This window comes from Amblyomma maculatum, chromosome 5, assembly GCF_055883805.1.
Source record: "Amblyomma maculatum isolate TAMU_Amacu chromosome 5, ASM5588380v1, whole genome shotgun sequence".
NCBI classification, from domain to species: Eukaryota; Metazoa; Arthropoda; class Arachnida; order Ixodida; family Ixodidae; genus Amblyomma; species Amblyomma maculatum.
Genome location: NC_139348.1, coordinates 130,575,507 through 130,593,420, shown reverse-complemented (window position 1 = coordinate 130,593,420; position 17,914 = coordinate 130,575,507). Strand labels below are relative to the sequence as shown.

General features: G+C 45.0%; 2 protein-coding genes across 2 annotated transcripts in view; one reads left to right on the top strand and one right to left on the bottom strand.

Moving 5' to 3' along the window:
- LOC146189547 (multidrug resistance-associated protein 1-like) overlaps positions 1–612 on the top strand; it is a 52,253-nt gene extending 51,641 nt beyond the window's left edge. The window contains exon 26 of the mRNA XM_084605294.1: positions 447–612. Coding sequence (XP_084461420.1) covers positions 447–597 — 151 coding nt within the window. The 3' untranslated portion in view covers positions 598–612. The remainder of the gene's footprint in view (positions 1–446) is intronic.
- A 430-nt stretch (positions 613–1,042) lies between these two features.
- LOC146189546 (uncharacterized) lies at positions 1,043–15,527 on the bottom strand. The gene is made up of 7 exons (XM_084604323.1): positions 15,253–15,527; positions 10,272–13,244; positions 8,128–8,394; positions 6,933–7,042; positions 6,439–6,556; positions 4,315–4,500; positions 1,043–1,798 (listed from the first exon to the last, which is right to left on the bottom strand). The coding sequence occupies exons 2-7, from the start codon at positions 13,215–13,217 to the stop codon at positions 1,523–1,525; spliced, it is 3,903 nt and encodes a 1,300-aa protein (XP_084460449.1). The 5' UTR covers positions 13,218–13,244; positions 15,253–15,527; the 3' UTR covers positions 1,043–1,522.
- Positions 15,528–17,914: the final 2,387 nt, after the last annotated feature.

Sequence of the window (17,914 nt, the reverse complement as noted above, 5' to 3'; positions counted from 1 at the left end):
TCATTATACCTTGTCTTACAAGATATTTGCAGCACAGCTACAGGCAAAGGAGTCTTGACCCATTCAGGATCACGCGCACTATAATAAGTAATGGTGCTTTTAAGTGCATCTCGTCCCTGCGCACTACAATAGATAATTGTACTCCTACTGTCGCCCTCCCCTCCCCAATTTGGGGGCCGAGAGGCGCGTAGGAGCACAATTCCCTATTGTAGTGCGCGTGATCCTGAGTGGACCAGGTCGCCCCTGCCTTTCGCAGAAATAGCGTGTGAGACGAAGTATAGTGTACGCGTTGCGCTTAGGCCTTTTCAAAACACTGCACGTGATTGGGCCTAGATTGTGATGATAACGAATGTGAGATAAATGCTTAAGAGCGGTACCAAATTTTCGACATTGCGTATGTTTCCGTCTGACTGATGATGCTCATGATGATATATTCATCTTTGCAGGATCCTTGTGATGAGTGACGGCAGTGTCGCTGAATTTGGCATCATCTCCGAACTAGCGTCAAATCCTTACTCCCTTTTCAATGCAATGGCACGGACAGCCGGCATTGATTTGGTTGGATTGCAAACTGACAGGTGTTCTGCGCGTCTATGATCACACGAGGCTTTACTGAGGAATAATTTGGAAATCTGGGGACGTGACCCCTATTTCTATTTCCCTAAGGGTAGCGGTGTCAGACAGCCGCCTCTTTGGGAACGAGTGAAACAACTATCGAATTAGCAGACTGCGTGACGCAGTTGAATCCTCGATATAGTGCTCTCACATTCTATTGGGATATTGTGCTACACAAGGCCTATCAAAACTAGAAAGAATGATGAACCTGCTTTGTTTATTATAAAATCCAATCCGTTATAATTTCGATTCAGCTGGATACCCATGAAACAGCATAAAAATGCGAGGTCTTCCTGTTCATTTTAACCAAACGACAGCTCTGCAATAAATCAGCCTAAAATAAACGTACAAGAAGTTTTGCGTTACAAAAAAAGAAGAAACATGCACCCAGGGCAAAGGCGCAAGTACTTACAAGAACACAGTCCTGTGCTCATCTCGGACATTGATGTTTGTTTCTTAAGGACAGTTTTATTCTGTTCCAAATGCAACAGCGTTGCTCTGAAGAGTACACTCCGGGCTATTTTCATTGCCAGTCTGCCTTTTTGTGACGCTGGTCTTTATTTATTGGCAAGAGACTTTGGCTGAACATGCCCACAGAGTGACCTTGCCTCGATGACCACGCACTGTGCAAAGAAATCTCTGAAAGTTGTTTTTGGCTCCAAGCCACTTGTACGTGTCCCCGCCGTGCGATTTGACGCGATCGATTATGATTAGCAATAAGCGCTCCAAACTTTTGATCGTTAACGTGCACACTTGGGGACGCAGCTTGCCAGAAAGTTCATTTTCCGTGGCTGATGTTGAAAGCACGAAAACTTCGCTCCTTGTGACCTAGCCTCTCGTCTCCGAGGCGCCATGACTGCGCGGAGCAATAATAAAAATGTCCATGTACCGTGACGAGTCTCCCTATTCAACCCCTGTCTGCTGGTGTGGCTGGCGGCGGATAGAGGGCCCTGTGGGCGGCGCTGAGGAGAGGGTGAATACGGCCGCATTCGCCCCGAAAGTCATCCATGCTTAGATCCCAAACCATGAGGCCGGCGAGATTCATTTTCTGGGCGAAGCGAGCTTTTCGCGTCACCGAACGGGGCCCATCGAAGCAGACCCACTGGTCACCAGAGAAGGCGTACACTCCCGCCCTGGGATCCATCATGGTGGACCAGCCGCCAGCCTTGATGGCACTGCAAATCTGCAAGGGGAAATAAATAATAAAGATCCCACACCAAATCCCACCAAAATATTTGACTTTAAAAAACGGTGAAGTTTCACTGCAATTTAAAAGCCAATGAGATTCATATTTGACCTGCGTTTTTCAAAATGGTGTGTACGTCATGAGTGAGCACTTTCGGCGAGAAAAAAAATTAGGAGGGACTTTAACAACTAAAGTAATGAAAGGCGAAAGCCTCAGTGCCGAATTCTGCTAGGCAACTGGCACTAATTAGTAATTAAATAGTAATTAGGCAGGTTATTAAATAATTACTTAAGCATTTATTTCTATTAATTATTGAATTACGTAATTAGTAATCAATTGGTACTTAATTAATTCATTATTAGTCATTGCTCATTGATTGTCATATGGCCATACAAGGCACGCATTCGCGCGTACTGTGGTGGTGCACTGTGATTGGTCGACACCTCTATGACGTCATCCCGTCTCGGCCAACCAGAACGCCGCAAAAGTGGGACACATTTTGCCCACGACAGCATGAGCCATTAAAGGCTTTCGCCTTAAAAATGCGCACCTTTCATTCTTTCCTGAGCGCTACTGCACAATAAACTGCCGATAGAAGAAGCAGACATGTACCGAAGAAGCACGAACTCAATTTTTTTTTTTCATCACACATGAAATTGTCGCTTATTATACATACTTTATCTCATGCTGGGACTTGTTTTTAATCCTGATGACGCACGTGTCACCGTTAATCTTTAACTTTATTTCATTTTATATTCTGTCTATTTCCCTTTTTGTTAGTACAACAGAAAGCTAACTAACTCGGCTTTAAGGCTAAACTCCAAGAATTGCACATGTGAGCCTAATTTCCAGGGAAGAAATAAAATATTGCAAAGGTATATGCAGCTGTCGAATACGGTCCTAAATATGGCTTTAACGAGCTTTCCATTGCATTGGCAGAAAGTGAAATAGGCTTCGTAAAAAACAAAGGGATATAGATATAGCCACACGTGCATTATCAGGGCCAGAAACTACACACAGCCTAAGCTATAAAATATATAGTAAGCAAGGGTTATATAATAAACGGAAGTGAGTTCACGGTTTGACTTTGCCAGTCTGTTTCTTGTATCATCAAAGTGCATGTGCACAAACTAGGGTTCGCAGAACAGCCGGAAGAACGGGAGCCATTAACGTTGTCGCGTCATCTCCTAAAGGCGGAGCTTATGTGGCCCTTCATTTTTCTAAGCAGCGGCTTTTCTTAAACACTTACGCCCTTTTTCATGCGAATTGTCATTCTGTTAGTTCTGGCTGTATTATATTCCCGATGCACACCTCATGCATAATCTTAAACGTACACGGTCGCCCACTTTTAGTTCGAACATGGTCGCTGCCTTCAGGCCGCCATAAAGCAAGACGCGCACACGCATCGAAGCAAAGTGACCAAAGTGCAGTGGGGACGTGAAGGCATTGTTGCGCATCGCGTACAACTTAGCTTCGACGCATGACTGGGTTGAACTGAATACCACTTTGAAGACAACGGCGTTGTTGAAACTAAGAGTGGACCAACGTGTACACAGCTTACACTTGTAAGTTGCCGCTTTATGCGAAACGAGACGTAAAACCCCACTGTCCAAACGTCCCTACGTGGCCTATAGGCCTAGTTCTGTGTCTCACTCAGGACCCAAAGGTTCCTAACTCAATTTTCATCTAATATTTACATTTGACAGTTGCCGAATCGGCAGCTGCCAACTCCAGTAGCAGATATGCCACCTGCAGTCCATGTGACCTGCCAACTCCCACATGCCAGCGGCATATCGGTGATTTTTAGCTCATACACTCCTCCTCCACCTTCAACATGAAGCCCCCCATCTTTCCTTTTTCCGCTACTACCCGCCTGGCTCAATATGGGCATCCTGCCTCCTGCACATTTTATTCTATCAGCCTTGTGTGGGATGTATTAATGTGCTCTCACCATAACCTTCTGTCTTCATGATCTTCTTCTAGCGTCTTCAGCTACTTCTAGTTCCACCCTCTGGTTTCTCATTCTTCATCTTTCGTCATAACCTTGTTCTTCCACTCTGGCCACCCTCCAGGTTCCACCCCTTGTAGCTCCGTACCGTTAGCGCAATGCTTTGATCTCACTGCACAGCCCAAGCCACGTTTCCCATTTCCTCTCACCCTTTCGCCCCTCTTACACCTCCCCTAATGCAGGTGGAGGATTTCCAACGCTCTACAATACAACCTGCAAGCCGTGATAGGTGGCGTCTGGCTGTGCTAATACTGATCATGCATGTCGGAAAGGTGGGCCTGTGCCGCCGCCGACGCGCAATTCAGGAACATTTGCCGAGTATCTACGCGTTAAAAGCAGTTCTTGATCGCAGCAGTGTTTTGGCTAGATGAAGCAAGCGCGGCAACCAAAAGGCATCGGACTGAGCTGACACCCGTTGTAAACACTGCGCCAAGCATGCCCCTGAATATCGTGACTTGGACGATGCTTGAATATCTTGGCGAATCCTTCACGCAGTTCGACCTACCTCGTAATATGACAGCACGCCGGGAGAATCTGTGACCGGTCCAGGCTTGCCGGCTCCTTTCGAAGGAGATCCAATGTCGTTGAGACGGGGGTTGGCAAGCGTGAATGAACTGGCGTAGAAGGGTACGCCCAGAACAAGCTGCGAAGCTGGTGCCCCCATTGCTAGAAGAGTGTTCACCACATACTCCTGCGACGAAATGTGGTAATTTGTCTAGGTTACGTGCGAAGTGAAGGGGGAATCGCGCGCAGAAAATTGTAAAAAATTTGCAAATACATGCCCCAAACTATAAATGCAACGGCGACAGTGATGAATTCCTCCTAATCGTTCTTAGAACACCAAACATTTTATGGTGGCTATGTTGTTTGCACACTATTTGCTCTTTCTTAAGCTCCTAGTTCCAAGATCACCTGCATAATCCTTCATAAACTTTGTTACTCTCAGAAAAACAAATTATACCTATTAAAAACGCAGTCAATAACAGGTAGTCAATGACTGAGATGGTGTCGTCGCCTGGGCTTTAGATATCTGCTTGCTAACCTTTCCGACCAGGTATATGAAAGCTGCTAAAACCTGATTCACCTGACTAGGAAGTTAGATAGGCGAAGGTAAGAAAACCAGGGTCTCTTTATGATATACATATTAGCCGACAGTCAACAAAAGCAAGGTATGAGTATAGGAAGGTTTCTTTACTTGTAGTGTTGATCAATGAAAATTAGTAGTGCAATATTTCACCTATAAGGTAATTTATTATAAACCGCCCTCTGCCAGAGGGATCCGAACCCACGCCGTCCATATGACGTTTATGTCTTTTAGCAATGAGTCGCTGCCTAGTTTTTTAGGAGAGAACAGCAGCCAGCAGATGCGTGCCACACAGCAAGACTGCACATACAGTAGTTTGTGTATTGGGGCTGTGTATTCCTTGATGGTCGACTTCTATTTGTCGGCTGTAGATCTCGTATCGTGTAGCGACTAACTATCGAATAAATTATTTTCCAGGCGTCCTTTCCAATCTATTAATGCCCCTAGTAACGTAACCTTCAGAATGTTGATCAGCGCCACTCTCGTCCATGGCAGAGGAGGGAGAACATCCTGTCATACCGCACGTACAAAATAGAACGTAATCAAACGGTGAGGGAAGCAGCCCAGCGAGAACCCTCTAATGCTAGCTAAGACTTCAAAGCTGTCGGATCCGAGGTCCTTGCTAAGCTTTTCAGAAGACAGAGGTAGGAAGATGCCTTGCCCGACCGATTACGATATGATCCCCTCCCGCCCTCCCCCCCCCCCCCCTCATTTTTTTGTTTGCGCTTGCGTTTTGTATTATTTGCCTATGAATTGTTTGCTGAAATGTATTTTCCTCCGTGCGTCTTGATTCTTTTTGTTTGTCTGTTTTAGTCTTTTTTGTGTGTGTGTTTGTATGTGCTCATTACGGCTGCCTGATCAAGTTTATTCTGTACTGGACCTTCTACTAGCCACGCGGCTATCGGTCCAAATATTCTTTATGTATTTCGTTTCATACAAATAAAGATCACTTTGATTGATTGATTGATTGATTGATTGATTGATTGATTGATTGATTGATTGATTGATTGATTGATTGAAATTTCAAAGAAGCCACCTTGAACGAAACTAGAGTATGCGCTAGAATATTCCTTATATTTAATAAAGTTTCAGGTCACTGACCTTTAAAAATGCTGCAATAAACGCATTAAGCTCGTGCTTCCCAGGCTTTGCATTAATGAAGCTCCAAAAATAAAGCAAAAAAGCTGACGTAATTGTTGTCCTGTTTCTGCGCTTTCTTCCTAGCGCTAAAGAAAGTGCTCGGAGAACACTTTCGCCAGCTTCTTTATCGAAAGAGGTTAACTGTGGGAACAAAAGACAAGGGCACAACAAGCAGGACTGCTGACTATCGCCTTGTCTTTTTATTGCAGAAGAGCAATGCAAAAGAGCTGCCTAGGCGTCGTTAGCTCAAACCACCTCCAACTGCTCTTCCAGTGCCTCAGACGTGTAGTAAAAGGCTGTTTTCTGTTTTTTCGCAAGGCCCGTGCCGTGTGCAAAGGATACGTGAAATGCGAACACAAAGACAAAAGCGACCTATCGTCAAAAAATATATACTTGATTGCTTACAATGCTTATCTCGGGATTAGTTTCGTCCATGGCCGATTGTAGAGGCGCGTAGTGGCCAACGATGGTACTCCAGGCCCCGTAGTAGTCATACGCCATGATGCTTGCGAAGTCGAGCTGTCTGCAGGATGGAAAGAAAAGGCGCGAATGCCCCACTTTCGCTTAGATTCTGTGCATGGAATGTTTTCGGTGAGATAAAAACTAAAACTGAAGATTTATCTAAATATTTATTCCCCGGACTTAAGTCAAATAGGTTTTATTTTCTCCCCGTGGTCACACTGGGTAGTGTCAGCTTTTCCAAATAATTTATGCAGCATGACTCTTTACTATCGTCATAGAGCAAGACTCTTAGGTTAAAAAGGGTAATTGCTGTAAAATGCATAAAAAGAAGGTCATTTCATCAACCCGGTCACAACCCGTTTTTAAGCGAACAGATTATCCCTCTTTCATTCCTTTATTCAAGCTGTCACTCAGAGAAACACAAAGAATTCACTTACTTAAATATATCTGGCACAAGGTAAGCTTCCTCGATGACCTCGATGTCCCCCGAAAGGGCAGCCGTGAGCAACAGAGGTGGACTGTACTCTGCAAACGCCTCTCGCAGGTCCTTTGAAAAACACAACAATACAATCGTCAATGAAATGTTAACAAAAAAAATTGAAATGTGGTTAGTGGAGGTTGGGCGCAAACAAAGCACTCTCTTGCCTTTAAAGAGCCCATGAAGGGCTATTTGCGGTAATATTCTAAAGCAATAAATCTATAGCGGTGGTGTTTGTGAGTATTCGTATCAAATTTGAAAGCTTGCGTGCAGCTCTTAGTACACAAATAATTTATATACAGTGCTCCTAACAGCCGCTTGCAACCGATTTGGGCGACAAATCCCCCGCGCGCCGCGCGCAAACCTCCCCGATGACGTCACTGGGGCTTGCTGGGCTCATTGGACACTCTCTTCGTTTTCTTTCTTTCTTATTTTTTTTTTCGCGCCAGCAGCATCATTTTCGATCGCCCACATGTTCGCTGCTAATGGAGGTAGCTTATTTTTTTTTTTTTTTCCGTTGCGGAGACACATTTTCTACTTGGCTTTTCACGGGCCCTTCAAGGAAGGCATAGTGCAAACTTCAAGTGACTTCAGAACCGTGGTACATGCTGAAAATCTCAGTCGAATCGTATTTCTTACTACAGCCGAAAAATCGCGAGTCACACGTTATCATGGGAGAAAACTTTGCATTGGTCCTTCGCATTCCTCGATTGTTGTTGGCCCCAGGTTTATGAGTTACACATCTTCTTTGGCTACAAGTGTTTAGCGAAAGAGTAGAAGAAACGCTCTCCTCAACGAACCTTTTTCACATCCAGCTAGTATTGAAAATGAAATTCGCTTCAATATAGGATTACATTTACCTAAACTTGTATTAATTAAACCATTTAGTTTATATGTATCGCCTTTCTACATGCGAGGCTCGAAGTTCATACACCTGTATTGCAGATTTGGTCGGCACTCAGCGGAAGGTCTTTAGAAACTTCGAAGAAATCGTGAGCGAGTGTATTCACATAGTGTTGTGCCTGAATTTCCCGTTGCCTTCAGCGGAGTCAAAGCGTAATGCTTAACAATAAAGGGAAGGCTATTTTGAAGGTTATTACCATTCTCAATGCTATAATTTTGGCGTTGAATACGCTACGACACCCTTTCCTCACCTGCAGTAGTAGTACAAAGTTCTCCTTGTCCGGTGGGTTGGATGGACAGACCCCGAACTTGCAGTTCGGAAATTCCCAGTCGACATCCAGCCCGTCGAAGCGGTGCTTGACGAGAAACGAGGCAGCGTGACGGGCAAAGTTGTGCCTAGCAGTGGCGTTCGCTGCCAGCCTCGAGTACTTCTGGTCCAGGCCGTCGCTGTCTACACTTCCGCCCAGAGACAGCAGAACCTTCAGCCGCCGATTCGCTGCCTTCAAGGCCGTCACTCGCTGCGATAGTAAAAGACGGTTATTCGCCTTGTCCTTCTGACAGAAGTTCAGTATGAAGACTAGTTGTTTAAAGCAAATTAGGAGGCATAGAGCACTTTAACACAAAGCGGCAGGTGACCTCTGGTGCACTTGTAGTTAAAGCCAACTAGTTATCCAGTTAGTCATGCAGTGTTTGTTGTAAAAGCGATAAATTCATCGTAAATGTCATCTGGAAATTAACAATTCACTAATGGGATATGTGAAAAGAAAAGGTTCTTGACTCTTTTACACCGCACTGTAGAGGTATACTGGCGGCTGCTGTAAGTGTATCCCGCTTCTCTGCACCAGGCAAGAGAAAACCGACATGAAGGCAAATATGGACATGGCAAACTTGAGTGCCATGACAAAGACATACAATCGTGGGCCGTTAGCGGTGAACTGGTCTGCCAACACCATATCTTAGTGGCCAACATTTCTGAGGTCCTGTAGATCATAAGTACAGTTGCGGCAGTGTTTATGCAAGAATGAAATCGGCACATGCCCTCGTTGACACTAGAAGGAAATTTTGAGAGCGCCGCTATGTGAACAGCGCCGTCGTCCCGTAGCTCTTAGCGTGCCTCGATACCGCGCTACGTTGACGTACCCCAGTAGCTCTGCAGAGCGCTGTCGAAGCTCCCTACATTTCCCTGCTCCGTTTTCCTCGGAACAACAGGCGACGTCATGCTTCAACGCTGTCCGCCAGCGCGAGGAGACCTAAGCTAAAGCGAGACTGCAAAGTAGGCGTCCGCGCGAAGCTATCGTTGTCGTCTCTCAAAAGCTATATTTGAGCTGGTTGACAAGAACACCGCTTGCACCATCGTTCTGCGGAAAGGCAAACTAGCCGGCCAGCGGGAAGAAACTCGGGGAGCGGAAGGCGGCGTATCGAAAGCGTTGTTCGATTTGCCAGTGTGAGGAGTTTCAGGTACTGTTTTCGCAAACGTGACCTGCTAACTATTTCAAAAAAGTTGCGCAAACACATCTGGACAGAAGGGGTAAACAGTTACTGCAACACTCAGCCTAAATGTGTTCGTTAACTCGAACAAAATTTCTTTTCACGTGAGTGGCGCATGCAGGAATTGTGGACACAGTGTGTCGGCAGAGCGTATACGCAAGAAGTGACACTTAAGAAAGGAAACCCTGTAGTGACTGGGTTTTGAACCCCTTCCAAAACGAACAGTTCAGATTGTCTGACCCACGCACGCAAGCACTATACTATCACTGCAGCCAATCACGCCTCGTTTAAAACTGCAACACACCCTTGCGCTGAGCAGTAAGCATCGTCGTCTTCATGAAGTTTCATCTGCGTCGCTCCTTCACTTAACCTATGTAAATACGCCAACTGGGCGAGTGCGGGCGAGGTCCGCGAGCGTAGCGTCGGGCGAATCCACAAGGTGGTGTGACAAAACTCGAAGTGCTTCCGCATTCCCGCACGTAAGAAGACTTAAGTGCACCCCTGTTATTTTTTCCTCCAGTTGATTTTACACCGCGTTTTTTTTAAGCAGGATCTAATTAGCTCAGTTAAATGTTATTACCTCGGGTTATTTTTCTTTTTTATTTATTTTTCCATGCCAACACCACACGCTCAAGGAAACAAATAACAGTAAAAAGCCGCATTACGCGGCTTGACAAAGCTCCCCTCACCGACAATTTTCGGCAAGGCAATGCAAGTGTCACAAGAAAGATAGCAAACACTTTAACGATCTTGTGTGCAAATTCGCGCAACATAGAAAAAAAAACGCGAAGATGCATGTTATAGTCGGACGACACTCACATGGCTTCTTTAAATATAGTAAGGAGCAATTTATGATGCCAATAAGACATCATAATTTTCCCAAAACGATGAAAAACACACCACCAACCTTATACAGCTCGAAGTCCTCATCTGCCCAGCGGTCAGCCATGCTTATCTTCAGCGTAGTTGCGTCTAGAGTTGCGAAGGCGTACATGATGTGTGTACACAGCTTAGGGTCGATGTCCTCCGGTGTGAAGCGGCCGCGGTCGTCACGGTACATCGACCAGCTGGTAAAATAGCATACAATTTTAGGTCCTTCAGGTTCCTCGACAATGGGTTCATTCGTCGTGGTCATCTCAATAATGTCTTTAACACTGGACAGTGTCACTGTTGTAGGCGTGATGCCTTGATCTTGATTTGGTGTGGAAAAGTCAGACAGTTGTGCAGAAGTCACTGACTCCTTTGATCGCTCTTCTGTCAGAAAGATAGGCTGAGCACTCGTTATTGTCTCCACGCGATTTTCGGCAGTGTATTGTGCTGTGGCTGTCTCAGATTCAGTGTCATCTTGTAGCGATGTAGAGAGTTCGAACAAGGATGCAGAATGTTCTGCTCGCTCTTCTGACTTGAGCTCTAATTTAGTATCCGTAGATGTCTCGGGACGATCTTCGAGACTGGACTGCGTGGCTACTGTGCTAAGTGGGATGTTTTGATATTGCATTGAAGTGGAAGACTCGACGACTGGTCCAGATGATGACTCGTCTTGCTCTTGCTGTTTTGATTCGAAATCCATTTCAGTGGTTATAGTAGCTTCAACGTCCTCATGAGCAGTGGTTTGTGTCTCAGTTGACCTAGTGGAGGTGTCTTGATCTTTCCACGAGGTGGAAGGTTCATACAATGATGCAGGAGTAAATGTTTTCTCTGTTGGGTGTTGGGACCCTACTGCTAATTTAGCATTCGTGGCTGCCTCTACGTCACCTTCGAGTACAGAATCCGGCGCTGTTGACTTAGGCGTAGTGTTTAGATCTTGCCATGAAGTGGAAGACTCGGGACCTGCTGCAAAAGGCCATTTATTCTCTTCTTGCTGTTCTGACTGTACAGGTAAATTAGTAGTTACAGCCGCTTCAACGTCATCTTGTACAGCGACCGGAGTGGCATCTGCTCTATATGTGGTGCCCAAATCCTCCCAAGAAGCAGAAGGCTGCGCTTTTTGAATAGAAATAGATATCTGCTCTTCGGGATGTTGGGACAGGTCAGAGCTAGTACTTGAGGTTGTACCAACGCGCGCTTCTGCGGTCGACTGCGCCTCCGTCGTCGTTAGTGTGGGGTCTTGACTTTGCCATGACATGGAATACTCTGACAAGGGTGCCGAATTCAATGTCTGCTCGTCGGGCTTTTTCGGCGGGAGATTCAATTTAGTGCTCACTGTTGCCTCAGCACTGTCTTCTAAAGTAGACTGTCTGGCTATTGTCGTAGGTGTGATGCCTTTATCATGCCACGTTGGGAAAGAATCAGGCCATGATATAAAATTCAACGTCTTTTCGGCTCTTTCTTTTTGCAGGCGCTCTGAATCCATATTCTTTGTGGTCTCATCACGATTTTCAGCACCAGGTTTCGCAAGTGTTGTCGAGGTCCCAATATTATTCTCATTGTCAGCCGTGTAAGGGATGGAGTGAGAGCCAGCGGTAGACTTTGCTTTATTAGAAGAAGGGAGATCTAATTCTGTAAAGGAACTCATAGTAGTGGTTTGTTTTGTCTCTTGAGTGGCTGAATAAACTGAAGGAGTCGTGGACGTGACTTCATATGTGTCTCTGTCTAGAAGAAAAGGGGCGCTAGACGTGGAGGATACGTATTCTTGTTGCTCTAACGCAGAATTCGCGTTCGAAAAATTTATTGTGGTCGTTTCGTCGTCATGTTTAGTGGTTACGGAGGGTGAAGATGATAGCGGCCTAACTGCGGTCGGCTCGCTTCTGGGGTCGTCGAGGTGAAGGTTCCCTGCTTCAGATATAAGAGCTAATTTGTTCTGTGAATTAGGCGCGTATGGGGTGGGGAAATAAATAGTTTCGGTGGCGTGCTTATAAATAATAGTTGGCGGCGGAGCCGGTGATGAGTCAGAAAGTCCTTGCATTTCACGCATTTGCGTTGTAGATTCAAGAGTTGTTGTCTCAGGATTTTCATTAGTATCGCCCTTCCGGGTGCCGAGAACTTCCGTGGTCGCCGCTGTTTCCTTATCTAGATCATAAGGTTCCACGCTTGTCGTTGTGAGCGCAGGGTTCGTAGTGTGCCGTGTTTCGACATCAGGTGTTCTGGGAAGTGAAGAGGACGGGCTGGTGACTTGATACTCTCGTGTTAGCTCCGGTACTGTATTAGATGTGGTCGCCGACCTTTTATCTTCGTCTTCCGAGCCTGTATCATAAAATGGAATTGTCGCCTCTTCTAACTGATCGTTTGAAGACAGAGTCACTGTTTCTGTGGTCTGTACGAGTCGCATGTCGCCATGCTGGTTCAATGTGAACAATGGTTCATTCGTGGTTACCACTTCTCGGTCATGTGTGGTTTTGCTTAAACGCGGACTGTACGTAGCCTTTTCTGGTTCCTGGTTTGAAGCTGAACTATGTGACCACGATGATCCTATGGTGCTGTCTTCGAGCTGAGCAGTGGTGCGAGTTTTAGGAGACGCAATTTTCTGTTCCCACCCAGTCTGATACTCTTGCAAGTGCTCTGGAGCTCGCGTGCCATACGTGGAAGCTGTGTCATCATACTCTTCATATGACGAATCATGGGGATTTTGGGTTGATGACGAGGCAGCTGTGGTGTACAGGTCTTTATCTTCCTGGATAAACGAAGAGGCCGATTCCGCGACTTCCTTTTCTTGTTGCTCCTTTAGATTTTCTACACAGTGTAGGAGCGGTGAGGTCAGAGCCCAATGCCTCACTCTGTCGGGCACACCAGCGCGCGTTAGCCAAGAGCACAAGGCTTTCACGTCATCGCCTCTGCCTCGCCGAGAGGCAAACTGGGACAAGGAGAAAAACGCCGCTGCGGCGCACAGTCCCAACGCGATGCATAGCTTGGCCATCCAGTATTGAACAACTTCTGCTTTGTACTGAAAATTTTTAAAAAGAGAAGTTTGCAGAAAAAAAAAGTGTTAGAAGAATGTGTTCAAAATATTTTTCACGATGTGCAACGAGATTATCAAAACATTAAGCAGCTATTTATTACTCTGCTGAATTCACTCTGTCTTTTTTTATTTTATTTTTTGCGGAGCAGTCAATTCTACAATTAACATTCTAGCTCAGCTCGATTACCTTTATGACGCTACTGAATATTGCGCTTTCTTTGACTGCTGACATGCACAACTAGTCCCGAAAACATTTTCCTGAAGTGCCTTTAGCATATGGAGATACAATAATCAGTAAATTTGTTGGTGGGCACTCCTGCTTAACATTGCATTTTGCTTCTACTTACTAGCCCCAACGTTCATAAACATTAAATAAACGTTTCTGGCAAACAACAAAAGCACAAAGAAACTCGACTAGAGTTTTGTGGGTTCTGCTTTGTCACAAGCTTCAGTAATCAGATACTAGAATAAACCAGCGAAATGATCGGTAACATATTTGAATGGTAATCCAATCGATATAGACTGCTGCTTAAACGCCACAGTAAACTTGAGAGATAAGCATCAGAATCGTTTCGCACTTTTGGAACGTAAAATGAGAGAACGCGCAAACAGTATTGCTCGTCACCCGTCTAAAGAAATCAAATATCATGAATGTATAAGAGTTTCATGCATGCAATTGGGTAACAAAGAGAGAAGGTAACTTTAGCTATTAAAAGGCAGAAATTGTGTTCAGTGTTAATAAGAGGAATGCATCAATAAAGAGATGCAATATTTGATCGTAGGAGAAGATAGATTTCCCTGTAACCAGTAAACATAACGCTTTACAGGCACTATTTCCGCCAATACTGCACTTCCTAGTTACCGCAGACAAACGTCTTTGGCAAGAATAAAAGTCACTTTTTTGTCGAAAGTTGTACAATTACTGGTTATGATATGTTGAGGCACGTTGCTGCGGGAAATACCAGCAGTGAGGGAAACCTCTTCGTTTCTGTGATAGGAAGGCATCCTAGAGTTATTGTTCGTACTGTTTTATTTCCAGGGAAGTTATTTTTATAATGTGTTTTCAATTTTATTATTGCCACTACAAGGAAAACTTTTATCAGAGATGACGCTTCGACAGCAGATACCCTCTTCCTCAACTAAGCTGTATTTACGTATCAACTCAAATTTGTTATTGCATCTTCAAACCGTAAGTACAAGTTCAAAGCGTAAATGTTAGAATTTCCCTATAGAAAGCAGTGCAGTCATAACTAAAATATCCGCAATTCACTATGCAGTGAGGATATTAGAAATTCGTTCGGCTAAACTTGATTTTTAACTAATTTTTATGTAAACCGAGGGCGCCGAGTCGTACTATAGCATATTGCTCCGAACTTGAGTGTAGTCGTCAGCACGGCTGTCGAGAGCCCTGAAGCGGTGTGCTGCAGAGCAAACAAAGTGAGATATTTGCTGGGCTGCTCTGTAAGCGGCAGAGTGAAGTTATCATTGCAAATAGTATGCCTACGTGCCTTCGTTCTAGCGTCACCATTGCCCCCAGGACCAATCCCCTGCTCTAAAATTTCATTTTTTTTTTTGCGTCAGGTTGGTGTTCGTGCGCTCTAGACAGCCATGCTGACAATTGTACACGCACGAGCGCAGAATATGTAGAACAAGCATTCGTGACTGCGATAGAAGTCAGGGTATTGAAAACGTCTATGCTTGAGACATGGTGACACTAAACGACACCGGATATGACCAGCTGCACTGTGAACCTCTCGGTTACAGCACCGCTACATGCTAACGAGCTTCTCAGTGCTCATTAACGCATAACGACTTTAAAGATATGTGTACATAACTAAATAGGGACGATTAGTTTGGTCATGCATATTTACGCGCAAAAGTGATATCTTCTCGGCCGAAGCCGTTGAGTAGATATTGGCAGCCACCAACTGTTAGCAAAGGTATCAGTTATGGAAACTTGGAAACGTACCGCTAGACTGACGACAACACTTACCTCAGCTGCTGACCGCGCCCTTCTTTTGCGAACAAGTGCAGAGGTGCTTTCGTGCAGAAACTTTCATTGAAAAGCTTTTGTTTTTCCACGGCTAATCCTCGCTCGTAACCTTATCTCCCTCAATGTCCGCTCACAGCCTGGGATGAGAGAGGTAGGAAAACTCCGGTAATCAGCGGAAGCCAGCGGAGCCTGTCGAAGAGCCGGCGAACATTTTAAGCTTGCGCCTAGAGCGATCCGCTCGAGTACTTTAACGAGACGTCACCACATGCGGAATCCAGTTGCAACAGGACGTGACGACAATCACGCATAAAACTCAAGCTTACGTTTCAGCGGGCAACAAAAAATGCATGAGCGTCTGCTTGCACAGTGATTCTGGAAGCAGGTAATCCCCGCGCATAGCCTCTGCCTCAGGATGGACGATTATCTTTACGACGTTGTTAGCGGCGACAACAGGCGTGGCGCGACGATTTCACTCGTGGTGGGAGCACCCGTGCGGACGCCTGCATCACTACCTGTCTTTTTGTTTGGTTCGATAAACAGGAGGAGAAGGAAAGGGAGCGCAAACAAGTAAGCGCTGACAGGGTTTGAATGAAGGCCTTGTTGACGGATGATAGTGTCATTGACACGGAGTCACAAACAAGTGGTCCGCCTAATCACTCGCGCCGGGAGTAATCACTCCCTTCTAGCCAATGCAAGCATCAAGGTGTATTTTAAACGTGTAACCAGTGTACTGTTAATGGAGAGAGAGGGCGTTTCATCCAATGCGGAGTTAAATGTCACCGCGATTCCGAGCTTGCAACGCCCGTTTGAAGATGGCGCTTGCGTGGAACGGCCGTGCTTTGTATAATAATGCTTGCATATAAGCACTGGAGGAGCAGAGTAAGCCATGAGAGCGAGGCGACGGATTGCACCTTGGAGCTGTTCCTACGCCATTACAAGGCAACCGCTCAGTCGCGCAGTCATTTCTTCGTGCTTTTAAATGCTTCATGCTAGTAGGCTGTGGAGCACAGTTTTCCATACTCTAGCACTGAAATGAGGAAAATTAATGACTTTTAATTCAGGCGCCACATGTGTCCTTACTGCAGATCTCATTTTCGCACTTACCTTAAACTGTTCTTGTACAATGATGGTGTGATAAGGTAAGGTATACAGTCGCGGTATTGCATGAAAGAGTCGTGCTATGGCTTGGTATGATATGCAAAAGTTAGATCGTCTTTATGCAGTTTGTGTTCGGTTTTGCACGCCACGCTGGAGAGCTACAGGATTGATTGCGACCGTTGACAGCTCTGCATCACGCACTGACAAAAATTACGGGGACATAACATTACACACATGTACGTTTCACATACACGGACTGTTTTTCTAGATTTTTTTTTTCATTTTATATTTTTAATTTCCTTTTTCAATTTATTTCCTTATTATTTTTAATTATTTATTTTATACACCGATAGTTAGCATTTTTAATGCATTTTTCATTTTTCCCAAATATTTGGTGAATTAAGGGATCAATTACACACTCTAAATTTTCTCAATTAGCATCATCAAACACTGGCTTCTCATTCTTAGCATTTTGTCACCTTTTAACTCCCTTTTCTCATTTTTTGCTTTTTTTCATTCCTCAAATTCATCTATTACCTACATTGTTTTCATTAACTCGTCATCGCCTATCACACACCGATGAATCATCAATCACTAGAACTACAAACTACCGCGATTACAAACTACCGACTACTATTACTGCTGCTAGCCAACGGCTTTTCGAATGAACGAGCTCTATAAGCTATCGCTTAAAAAACAGCGGAAGCTCATCTTGCAGAAACTGAATGCGGGTGGCAAATCTCGCCGCCTTGAGTCCAGCGAACGAACGCTCCTATAATTCAGATACCATGACTGATAGAGAGATCCTTATCTTCGCAAAGCTATTGGTGATATCAGTAAGGTCATAGTATAGGTCTCCAGGTAATTTCGGCACCCTGGGATTCTTCAGGGTACAGCACGGTCCACTGTTAAAGGGAACATGAGGCCGCTTTGCTTCCGCTTTTTACAAAACACTCCAGAGAGAGCCAGCGACAAACGGTCACTCACGGTGTATGAGCAGTAAGCAAGGCCTACTACTTCAATTCTTGCCAGTGGTTGGCGGCAGCGCTTTGCAAAGTGTTTAGGTCACGCGATCAAGAGATCGCGTTCCTTTTAATAGTGGACCGTACTGTACACTGACATCTCCCAATACACAGACGCTTTGCGTTCCGCCTCCATCGAAACGCGGCAGCCGCGGGTGGGATCGTTCGCACGTACTCAGGCTAGTAGTCAAGCGCTATAACAAATGAGTCGCCGCAAGGCGGCAAAAAAAAAAAAAAAAAAAAAAAAAAACGGAAAGAACCGAGGAAAGCTGAAAACGTAGTAGTTGAATACATGTTACATGCGAAAATCCTTGCTTCGTAAAATGCATGTGTATATTTTAAAAACAATTGCTGCCAAAATGAGCATAAGAACGCAAGGCTCTAAAAGGACCAACCGTAACACTAAATTCATGTTGTCGAACACTATGTAGACGAGATCCGTCAGGTCAACGGGCAGAAATATATGCAGGAATGAGTGACTTTATGAAATATCTGCGGCTAGCTTATTTGCGAAATATAATAAATTCGGATTTTGCAGGGCG